This window comes from Vanessa tameamea, chromosome 10 (assembly GCF_037043105.1).
Source record: "Vanessa tameamea isolate UH-Manoa-2023 chromosome 10, ilVanTame1 primary haplotype, whole genome shotgun sequence".
Classification (NCBI taxonomy): Eukaryota; Metazoa; Arthropoda; class Insecta; order Lepidoptera; family Nymphalidae; genus Vanessa; species Vanessa tameamea.
The window spans coordinates 9325830-9338679 of NC_087318.1; the positions used below are offsets into that span (position 1 = coordinate 9325830).

At 34.4% G+C, this 12850-nt stretch overlaps 1 protein-coding gene across 1 annotated transcript; it reads left to right on the plus strand.

Moving 5' to 3' along the window:
* The first annotated feature begins 157 nt into the window (after positions 1 to 157).
* LOC113391963 (ATP-dependent DNA helicase Q5-like) lies at positions 158 to 12610 on the plus strand. The gene is made up of 11 exons (XM_026628128.2): positions 158 to 483; positions 752 to 1398; positions 2745 to 2850; positions 2925 to 3085; positions 3409 to 3599; positions 3688 to 3897; positions 3975 to 4176; positions 4270 to 4479; positions 4564 to 4723; positions 10936 to 12309; positions 12396 to 12610. The coding sequence occupies exons 1-11, from the start codon at positions 390 to 392 to the stop codon at positions 12497 to 12499; spliced, it is 3459 nt and encodes a 1152-aa protein (XP_026483913.2). The 5' UTR covers positions 158 to 389; the 3' UTR covers positions 12500 to 12610.
* Positions 12611 to 12850: the final 240 nt, after the last annotated feature.

A 12850-nucleotide genomic window follows, 5' to 3' on the forward strand; every position in this document is an offset into this window, starting at 1 on the left:
TAAGAAACATATTTACGCTTGAATGTAAAATGTTACTTCGAAGTCTTATTTATACATAAGTTAATTCAGTTTACAAAATAATTTGTGTAAGAACCAGCAGAACGGAACGTAAAAAAATTGGCGCGATTTACTATGTACTGTTGGTATTTCTTGCAATTTTGAGCTTTGACGTTCATAACATTTGACAATATAAATCTGTATTGAAAATGTCAATAAGTCATAAGTATTATTTTTATTTCGAGGTTGTTTTAATTTTAATATTTCTTTCTTAATAAATATATGCCACTTGAAAATATCTAGTGTAACCTAATGTATTCATTAAATTGAATGAATCATATAATATAACAAATGAACTTACCAGTTTATTCCCAGTGTTATGGAACTTCGTAATGGATAACGTAACAGAAAAATTACTCCAATGTTTTGGTTACAGAAAGTTCAAAAGTGAACTTCAAGAAAGAGCTGTGAGGGCAATTGCAAGAGGTGAATGCATTCATTTACTAATATTGCTTAGCATTAATATACAGTTGTTATATTTTATTTGAAATCCTTTATTTAAAAATATGCTCATTTCGTTAAAACAACTAAAATACCGTATAATGTTGTGTTCCATCACAAAGATATATATTAGCAATCAGCGATGAAGATGCTGAAAATAGCTTTTGTATTGAAAATAAAATTGAAACACAAAATAATGCTATATTATAACTTAAAGCAATGATTATAATATGATAAAATTGCTTGTTTTCAGGGGTCCATGATGTATATGTTTCAATGCCCACTGGTTCAGGGAAGTCTTTATGCTTCCAATTACCAGCAATGTTGCAGGACAATAAAGTGGCCATTGTATTTTCCCCCCTATTAGCTTTAATTAAAGATCAGATTGATCACTTAACAAGGTTTAAGATCCCAGCTGAATCAATAAACTCTAAAATGACATCAAAAGATAGAGATAGAGTTTTGAATGACTTACACAGCATGAAACCAACCACAAGGTTTTTATATGTAACACCCGAGCAAGCAGCTACTGGCACTTTTAAAGCTCTCATAGAGCATCTAGTCAAATATAAAAAAGTTTCATATATAGTTGTTGATGAGGCCCACTGTGTCAGTGAATGGGGTCATGATTTCCGACCTGATTATTTAAAATTAGGTAATTTACGTGAAAAGTTTAAGAGCATTCCATGGGTCGCTCTCACGGCTACTGCGAGTGCTGAAGTCACAAAAGATATAATGGCAAACCTTAAGTTTTTGCAGCCAGTAGCACAATACAAAACACCTAGTTTTAGAAGGAATCTCTACTATGATGTAGTGTATCAAAATTGTATACAGGATGAAATTGGAGATCTGGTAGATTTTCTAAAGAAAAACTTAAAAGATGATGACAATGTGAAATTGGTAAGTCAAGTAAAAAACATTTATTATATTAAATATCAAGTGAAGATTCCCTAAGTGGCCTGGAAGTGAGTGGTAGGTCACTCCTGATGGTAATAAACCAAAAGTAGCTTAGTTCTAGTTTTGTTAAAATATATCTAATCTGGTTATGTTAGAATTTGTTAATAGACATAGAGTACCTGTAACTCAATATTTATAGATTATGGTCTATTTGTTACTTGAAAACTGTTTATTGTGGTCTCAGCATGTCCTCTTGGAATGACATTCAGATTTTTTATAAATATACACAAAACTGATGAAGCAAATGTCCAAGTCTTTGGTATTCTGAAGGCAAGTTTTAATATTTTGTATTAAAATAAAAATACTACAGCTGCAAAATATCTCATTTATACAAAAAATATAAATATTTGGAAACATTCATCATTATGCTTATTTTGTGAAAAATGGCTGAAATATATTGTGAAAATTAAGTTAGAATTATATTATTAAGAAAGATTTTTCGGCTCCTTAACTATATTTGTCTACGCTTAATATTTAACTAGCTGAACTTTCATTAAGAAGACTCTTAAGAGCTTTAAATTTACTTTCGGAATCTACATTCCAAGATTCTAGCCAGCTTGTGAAATGTATATTTTAGTTAAAAGAACAAGTTTCTCAGGACTTAAAAGGTGTCAGATATATATGTTAGAGATTATTAATTTACATGGATATACAATCTCATTTATTAGAAAGACAATAACACACAACATGATTACTGTTTTAAAGATTGTCAGTTGGGAGATGTCAATTGTAAAGAATATAAGATGGGCACATATTTTGTTACACAGCCGATTGATAGAAATATAAAGATTTAATGATGTATCTGTCAGTGTGTGTTCCTTTGTTGAGTGAGGCACTTGGTCTCTTGGTCTTGGGACAGTGCCAGCACCAGACGTGCATACTGACTGAATTAGTAAAATCAACATATCGGATGACAATAACAATCGTTTAGATGGCTATCATTTGAACCTCCAACATATATACATATATAACCTCTCTCTGTAATACTAGCAGAATCTGTAGCTTTGGCCTCGTATAATTTATAAATCTTTACCTATATCACACAAACAGTCACCTCCCATTTTAAATATACATCATCAATAAATTAAGAAGAGTAGTTAAGTATGTCCATCATCAGGGCTCTATCTTCAAACCAAATTTCATCTAAATTTTTTCAACGGTTTAAGTGTAAAGAGGTAACAGCGTTACTTTCGCATTTATAATATTAGTATAGAAGTATACTTCTGTACTATCTAAAGTTAGTAACATATAGCAACTTATTTTGAATATAAATATTATCTCGGTTTTAGAAAGACAAAAGTGCAGCTATTGTATACTGTCGAACACGGGAACAAACAGAAGATATATCGAGCATGTTAACAAAAAGGGGTTTTAAGGCATCAGCTTATCATGGAGGTATGTAAACATAATATTTTTTTATAAATAGAGAAGTGTAACCAGCACTATTGCTTTTATTTATATTTTTTTAGGATTAAAAACGTCAGAACGCGTATCAGTTCAAGAGCAATGGTCAAATGGTGAATGTCCTTGCGTGTGCGCCACTGTATCCTTTGGAATGGGTGTGGATAAGGCAACTGTACGTGTCGTGGTCCATTGGGGTCTACCGCAGAATGTTGCTGCTTACTATCAAGTTAGTATCTTGTTTCTTGTCCATTATGTCTATTGAGTAAAGGCGACCAAGTTTCCGACCAAAGTCAATACATCAATTCCTTGGCGCATATTATATAACACAAAATTATAAAAAAGCGTAGAGTCGGTATACGTTGTTTTCTTTCATGCAAGATTTGTCATCATCTGCCCGATACTACTCGGAGGATCTACATTTGATACCAGTTATAGTTTTAAATTTAATTTGTAATGTGTTGAAGTGCTCGTAAGAGCCTACTCCAAAGATATATATTTCGATTTCATTATTACTACATTTCGTCTATAGATTCGAAAATATATTTATAGGAATCAGGAAGAGCGGGACGAGACGGCAAACCGGCATTTTGCCGGATTTACTACTGTCGAAGTGAAAGAAATGCCGTAGATTTCTTACTTAAATCCGAGATGGGTCGCTCCAAGACCCCCGAGCAGAAACAAAGATGTAAAAACGCTTACAAGAGTTTCGAAATCATGGTGAAATATTGCGAAGAAGTAAGGTAAGGATTCTTCTCTGACGTAGAAGATTACTTTCGAACATGAATCCGACCTCGCCCTCTCGGTACCAATCGCGACTGGGATCCGCAGGTGCCGCCACAAAACATTCGCGGACTACTTCGGCGAGCAGGCGCCCAAGTGCGGCGCGCGCTGCGACGCGTGCGCCGACCCGCGCGCCGTGCAGCGCGCGCTCGACCAGCACCTGCGCCGCGCCATGAGCGCCACGCTCGGCCAGCGGGGCCTCGTCACGCACACCGACTCCTCCGACCTGTACGGGGAGGGTCGGTTGGGGCAGATGAGGTACCGCTCGACGGGAGTGATCGTATGACTCGTCCTGAAGTTAGGCGAATTCTCGTAATTCTCATTCGATGTCTTAGGGAGGCGGAGTCGTACTACGGGGAAAAAAGTGGAGACGACTCGGACGACGAGAGTAGTCGACGTCGCGTCGCGGAAGAGACTAAGTCTCTCATACTGCAAGAGTTTGCCAAAAGAAAAAAGGATCTGGAAAAAAATAAAAATACCGAAACTGAATCCGCAAAATATTCTAAATGCAAAGCGGCTGACTGTACGGTAACGAAAGTAAGTTTTACTTGTATACATACTAAAATATGAAAAACAAAATTATTTTCATTGCGTAAAACATTAAATGATCTAAACATTAGCACTTTTTAGGTTAATGGACTAACAGTGGCAGGCCGCGAGAGTTATCTTGCCCTACTTACAGATGCATTAAGAAATAATCTTAAAAATTCAAAAGGTATCGATAAAACGGATAAAAATCTTTCGGGACGCGATGTTGAACAATGCGCAATAGAAATGGAGTATGAAGCATTTTCAAGTAGTACTGTAGCTAGTCTCTACAGGCGAGCGATGGCAAAAGTGGTAATTATTATTTGATTCATTATTTTGATATGATATTAATATGTTAAATCAATAAATTCTAATATATAATGTAAAAAATTTCAGATATCATCTGTTAAATCTTGTAAGGACAGTTTGTATCCAGATCTTAAAAATTTTGAACCTAAAAAAAGTCATACGCTGGGCGAATTTATAAAGGACTATGAAAAGAATCGCGCAGATCAAAAATATCACGGTTTTATATCTGCATCAGAATTAGAAAGTCGTATGTATAGTGTCAACACTGCACTATTATACTGATCACACTATTCACTAGATAAATTAAACTTCCATGTTCTTGAATAACTCATTTTATTGACTCGCATACAATATTAATATGTAAATCATTTGTACAAAACATCAGCGCGATTTAAAAGACTAGTAATTCCATCTATACAATTTTATGAGAAATAAAACTAATTGACATAAATGACACAAAATATTTTAGACATTCCGCCCACCAAGAACTTGTTCTGTTAAATTACTCACAAAATAAAAAAATGAAGTTATGTAATGACATAAAAGCCGCCCACCGTGATGCAGTAAATTAAACGAGTATAACAACAATTATAGTAAATAAATTTAAATTAACACTCTAAATCACAATAACAAAGTTAAGAAAACTAAAATTAATTATCATTGACCGACTCAGTCATGGGTAAAAAACAAAGTTTGTTACAAGCTCTTTTGAGAAGACCATTCTTGGTTTTAACTGTAACAACACGGGTTATGTTGTCTTTCCCCGAATGCTTCTCCTCAATTTTTCCAAGTAACCACTTTGCGGGTGGCAAATTTTCGTCTCTAATAATTACTATGTCACCAATCTCTGGTTCAGCTCTCTTCGATAACCACTTAAACCGTTGGTTTAGTGTAATCAGATATTCAGCTGACCATCTCTTCCAGAAATCATTTAACATTTTTTGTACAAGTTTCCATCGCTGTAGACCTGTGATATTGCTTTTGGAATAATCTTCATCAGGAATTGTTATCAATGGTTCTCCAATAAGGAAATGACCGGGAGTTAGTGGCAATACGTCATCCGAATTATCACTCAATTGACACAACGGTCGTGAATTCAAACACGCCTCTATCTGCGTCAGTACCGTAGAAAGCTCTTCATAAGTTAGAGTAGTGTCACCTATAACTCTTTTGAGATGATACTTTGTAGATCGAACACCGGCCTCCCAAAGTCCTCCAAAATTTGGTGCTTGAGGTGGTATATAGTGCCACGTAGTACCTTCATTTGCTAGCAAGGTTTTTATTTCTTTAGAAAAGTCAGAAGTTGCCTTATTAAACATCTCTCTCAATTCTTTATCAGCACCTACAAAATTGGTACCATTATCGCTATACAGATCCTTACAATAGCCCCTTCTGCTCACGAATCTTCAAAAGGCTGCTATGAACCCTTCAGTAGATAGGTTGGAAACTGCTTCTAAGTGGACAGCGCGGGTTACCATACATATAAAAACACATATGTAACCCTTATAAGATTTTGAACCGCGACCTGGCGCGAATCTCAATTTTATGAAGCCAGTAAAATCTACTCCCGTAGACTTAAATGCTCTCTCCGGTTTCAGTCTCACTGATGGGAGTTGACCCATAAATGGATGAGTTTTTTGTCGTGAATATCTGACGCAAGTAATACAATTTCTGTAGCATTTTTTAACATTATCTCTTGCCCTTAATATCCAGAACTTTGATCTTAAATAATTTAGCATTGCTAGCGGTCCACCATGCAGGGTTTTTAAATGAGCATCTTGTATAATTAATTTTGTGAGGTGACTTGTACTAGGTAAAATAATAGAATGTTTCGTATCAAAACTTGCCTGAGAATGTTCAATGCGACCACCAACTCTTAAAATACCATCGACATCAAGAATAGGACAAAGGGTATGTAATTTGCTAGATTTTGATACATATCCATTAGACTTTAACTTATTAATATCATTCTTAAAATGAAAATGTTGGGTGTCTTTTATACAAATTCGTAAAACTGTGTTCCTTTCTTCTGGCGTAATGTTTTCTGATAGAAGTCTCATCTTATTTGGTATCTTCCATAGCAAAACTCTTCGACAATAAGATAAAACTCGCAATAGTCTCTGCAAATTCGAAAATTTCGTCCACACGAATTCTTCTTCCTTTATTTGAACTACTGCGCTCATATTCTTAATGGATCTTTGTTCCTCGTTAGTTATAAAATCACTGAATTTATATGTTTTGTACTCATTAATCTCTTTGAGCCATGATGGGCCAAACCACCATAAATTGAGATCCTTCAAGTCTTCGGTTTGAATTCCTCTTGATGCACAATCAGCAGGATTCTCATTTGAGTTGACATGATTCCATTGGTCTCTATTTAGAATCGTCAATAATTCTGACACTCTATTGCTGACGAACGTCGTCCAACGACTTGGTTCGCCGGTTATCCATGCTAACACTATGGTGGAATCGGACCAAGCTCGTAATCGTTCCTTTGGAATGTTAAGAACTTGCGACACTTCAAACATTAATTGAGCTGCAAGAAGAGCTGCACATAGTTCAAGACGTGGGATGGATATTTCTTTCTCCACTGGGGCAACTCTAGTTTTTGCCGTGATTAGATGAACGCTAACATTGCCTATTTCATCTTTACTTTTCATGTAAACTGCAGCAGCATAGGCAGCTTGCGAAGCATCTGCAAATGCGTGAAGTTCTACGTAATAGTCACGTTTTACTTGCAACCATCTTGGAATCATTATGCCTTGTACGTTAACCAAATCACTTCGAAACGCTAGCCACTCTTTTAACAAGTCTGGTGTGAGATTATCATCCCAAGCTAAACCAGACTTCCACAACTTCTGCATGTAAATTTTGGCTGTAATAATGACAGGCGCAATCCATCCCAATGGATCGTACAATCTTGCGATATCTGATAATACCTTCCTTTTCGTTATGGGCATATCTGCTTCAGGTAAATGATGCAAGTATTCAAAATTATCTGTATTTTTATTCCAACATATACCTAGAACTTTAATCATATTATTTTCTTTAAAAATCACAGCTTGATCTGATCTTATTTTATCTGCTTTGATGTGATTAAGTAACTTCTCGCTATTTGTGCACCACTTTTGTAGACAAAAGCCTCCAGCATTCATCAATCTGTTCATTTGATCATAGATCTGAATAATCTCAAATTCATCATCACCGCCCGTTAGTAAGTCATCCATATAAAAATCTTGCAAAGTTATCTTGGCTGCTATTGGGTACTTGGACTTCTCATCTAGTGCTAGTTGTTGTAGACATTTTACAGCTAAATATGGTGCGCATGAGGTACCAAATGTGAGTCTTACATGTTTATAGGTTTCTATGGGCTTGTTCGGGTCAAATCTCCACAAAATTCTCAGACAATCTGAATCATCACTATGTACACGAATCTGCCTGTACATTTGTACAATATCAGCTACAATACAGTATGGATGAAGTCTCCATCTCATTAAAATATGCCTAAGATCTTGTTGAAGCTTAGGACCTATGATAAAGCAGCTATTCAATGAAACGTTGTTAGATCCTTTACAAGAAGCGTCAAAAACACATCGAACCTTGGTAGTTTCTTTGTCTTCTCTTACAACAGCGTGATGTGGAAGATAAAATACTCTAGAGTTCGTTTCTGGATTCGAAACCTTAATCAAATGACCTTGAATTATGTAATCTTCTATCACCTTTTTATAATCATCATATAAGGCTGAATTTTTTATTAGTTTTCTTTCTAGTAGCTTAAATCTTCTTAGTGCAATTTCTTTTGTTTCACCTCTAAAACACTGTGGATCTTCTTCCTTAAATGGTAACCTTACTATGTACCGTCCTTCATCATCTCTTTTTGTTGTTTTTTCAAAAAACTCTTCACAAATTGTCTCGTCTCTTGTCATTTTCTTAACTATATTCTCTGGTCCTCTTTCTATCTCCCAAAATTTGGTTAAGAGTTGGTCCTCTTCCAATTGTAGATGGAGATTGATAATCCTATTAGATTTATTAGTCTTATGAATACGTCCTGATAAGATCCAACCTAATTGCGTGTTCTGTGCAATAAGGCCACCCTTAGATGGATGTTTCTTAAGACCCTCTAAGATGATTTCGCTAAGAATGTCAACGCCCAAAATAATATCAACTCTGTTTGGCTCTCCGAATTGCGGATCTGCCAGTGATAAATTCTCAATTTCTGGCCAGTCGGTGATTGAAGTTGTATTATTTGGTAAGAAGGAAGTCAATGTACTCAAGACAAATGCTTCAACTGGCATTGTAAAAGAATGATATCGTGACTCTAGTATAAATGAAACCGAACTCTTTGTACGTGTCTTCCCGTCTCCTACTCCTGTTATAAGGCCATTTACTGATGTACGTTCAAGACCCAGAGCTTGAACAATAGCTTCGTTGATAAATGATGCCTCAGAACCTTGATCTATAAGAGCACGTGCAAATTGATAATAGCCAGTTTTTGCTTTAATTTTGACTACTGCCGTAGCCAATAATACTTCTCTGCGTGTCTCCTGTGTAAAGTGAGTTGATATCTTAGTTTCCGTTTCTGTTGCGATGCTAAGCTCCTTCGACTCGCAAGGAGATGATTCTTGTTTTCGTTCAATATGCAACAAAGAGTGATGACGTTTTCCACAACGTCGACAGCAGGTTGATTGGCGACAAAACTTAACTGCATGATTATGTCCCAAACAATTAAAACACAATCTCTTTGCTTGCACAAACTCAGTTCTTTCTTCAGGAGATTTATTTGCAAATTGCTTGCATTGATATAGTATGTGTGATCCAGAACACATAGTGCAGGTATTTGTACGTGAAATAGCTCCATTTTTTTTCATAAGTAGAATGAAATGATTTCTGCTTGATTAGTTGTTTTAATGGATTTATCATCTCTAATGTTCTAAAGCGTGTTTCTAGAAATTGTGATAAATCTTTCCACGTCGGTAAGGCATCTGACTCAGTCTGACTAACATGCACTTCCCATTGTTTACGAGATTCTTGATCTAACTTGGATACAACTAAATAATTAATGAATAAGTCCCAATTTTCAATGTTTACACCTAAGTTGCTCAGAGATTTCAGGCACGCTGAAGTAGTATCCAAAAGTTGTTTTAAATTAACCGCCGAATCAGTAATTACATTTCTTTGATAAAAAAGCTTCTTCATAATCTCATTGGTATTGTATCTGAAATTATTGTAGCGCTTGACCAACATTTTCCACGCTTCACCATAATTAATTTCTGTAGTTGATAAATTTTTTAATAGGTTTGCAGGTTCTTCCAAAAGACTGCTCTTTAGATAATGCAGCTTTTGCACTCCACTTAAACTTCCGTTTTCATGGATGAGTGATACGAAGAGATCATAAAAAGTTTGCCATTCATCATAACCACCTGAAAATGTTGGTAAATTGATCTGCGGCAATCGTACTTCATACATGTTCGTCGGCTGATTTGAAGAATTTTTCTTTGAAATTGATGACGTTATTTGCTCAAGATCTTCTTTTAACTTCACTTTGAATTCGAAATAAATTTCATCATATTTATCAAAGATCTCATTTCTAAAGTAACTTAATTTTATTTTATCCGCAACTGTCACTTTAGAAACTATTTCTAAATGTTGATCAAAGAAAATTGGATATAATTTCTCTATATGTTCAAGCTTCGATTCTATATATGGCCGTGTAATTCTTTCCCTTGGTGATTTTTTATAATTTCGAAAAGCTTTCTGTAAATTTTCTAATTGATCTTCTTGTTTTAAAATCGTAGACTCCATTTTATAGTTTGATTTACTAAACTGTCAATGTCAACGAACTCATATTTTGAAATCTTGAAATTACATATATAATTTAGTCTTTTAATTAATAAGAATAACACATTTCTTTAAATCCGTATATATATCGCGAATATTTGAAGTCTCAGTTGAACACAATTTATTTTTAAGTCTTTCGGAATTACACAATTATTATTTTTTCTAAGTCCCACAATTTCACAGATTATTATTCTTAGTCTTTTATCGCACTTTTTTTTAACATAGGTTCAGTTTTCCACTCAACACACGATGTTCTAAGTCCATAATATATCTTCCTCCTCAATCCTGAATATTTCCCGGGTTTCGGCACCAGAATGTCAACACTGCACTATTATACTGATCACACTATTCACTAGATAAATTAAACTTCCATGTTCTTGAATAACTCATTTTATTGACTCGCATACAATATTAATATGTAAATCATTTGTACAAAACATCAGCGCGATTTAAAAGACTAGTAATTCCATCTATACAATTTTATGAGAAATAAAACTAATTGACATAAATGACACAAAATATTTTAGACATATAGAAAGAATATTTCTTTAATTCTCTCTATGAGAAAGCTCATATTGTGCTCTTTATATTGACTTTAAATGTATATTTTTTTTATTTCAGGCGATAAAGAAAGCAAAAATGATCAAAAAATACTGTCTAAAGCTGACAAGGACACTAAAAGAAAAGCAAACTCGTTTAAAAGAGACCCTTTAACACAAACAAGGCTAAAAAACTTCTTTTCTTCAAAAACATCACAAGAATCTCCTAGTTTACCATCAGACGATAGCGAAGATGAAAGAGGACTTGTTATAGCAGAAAATGAGAGTCCGAAACATAGTGATTCTACATTTAAGTTAGAGGAAATTGACGATACAACTAATGTTGAAGACAATGACAAAACGCTCCAATTAGACACAGTAGCCGAAGATCACAATTCAGATGCAAATATGAAAACTAAAACCTTGTATATAAATATAACTTTACAGGGTATACCTAAAAATGGATCAGATATTAAAAACAAAGTGGATGAAGATATTAATACGAAAATTGAAAAAAAAAATAAACACGTATCTTCTGAAAAACCAACTCCTATAGGTAAAAGAAAAATCAAAGCTCTTTTTGGTGAGTCGTCTGACAGTGAAATCGAGCCAAATGATATTAAAAAACGTAAGATTTCTAAAGAGAGATGCGTATCTCATAAGTCAGAGAAAAAGAGAAACGAAAAATCAAAGACTGAAAAGTCGAAGAAAAAACATAAACGTAAAAAGTCTCATCAAAATGACGAAAAAAACTCTGACAATAACGACAGTACTGGTAAGGATAGTGCTTTTGAAGAGACTCTTATTTTAGATGATGCAACAAGTGCAGCGACATGTACAGAATCTCAAAGTAACCAAAATAATGTTAATAATAACATGGAAGAATACCTTGAATCACACAATTCATCTGATTCAACAAATGATGATACCCAATCAACTGATGTAAATAACGTAAAATTTGTTGATGAGAAGTCTATAGTTAAAGCTCATAAATTAAGTTTGGAAGCAGATAAGGTATTACAGGAGCTAAAACATTTCTCGGAAATAAAATCTGAACCAGAAATAGCGGTCCCAATTAATATTGTTGCTGCTGCTGCTGATGATTCTAAAGTATGTGAATCTAAAAATACAGTTGTGATCACAAAATCTCCAACAAAACACGGAACTAAAGAAAAGCATGCACCAAAGTCAACTGATGATTTAAAATATATTAAAATACACAATAAACAAGAGATAAGAGAACATAGTAAAAGTAAGGAAAAAAGGGACAAAGACATATCTAAAAAGATACATCACTCTAAACACAAAGAAAAGAAAGCGGAAAAAGTGGACGTTGCCAGTTTAGTTGTTAAACTGTTGATGCCATATTACAAGAAGAAGAAGATTAGCAATCGCGATTTGTTTAAGATTACTGCCAGGCACATTGTTCACCAATTACTTGCAATACAAGTAACTGGTAAGGATTTGTAAATTGATTATTAACTGAATATGTATTGACTTAAAATATTATGCGTTTAATCATTTTTTCATATATTTTTTCAGAGGAAGCGGCGATTAATATGATATTGAAAAAAACATTCAGCAAAGTGACCATTGAAAAGGAAAGTGATTTAGAAGCAAAGTTAAATTTAAGTAATAACACATAATTTATTCAATGTATCTTGTCTATATGTATAATGTTTAAGCACTGTCATGCGGAATTTAATATTAATTATTCTTGTATGCTGTTCAAATAAAATGAATATTTTTACAATAAATTTTTTGTCGCAGTACACAAATTGGGTTATGAGCAATCTACAAATTTATTTATACTTATTTCATAAGGTAGAATATCTGACTGTCTTCACTAGTTCATTGGTCTAGTGGCTAAGCTGGTCAGCTGCTGAGACGAAACCCAGGGTCAGGGACAGGTGAGAAATTTTTAGTAGTAACGTGAAGTATGGAAGTTCGCAGTGTTTACATTCCCGTCCCTTGGATTGCACTTATAGTCATTGGAA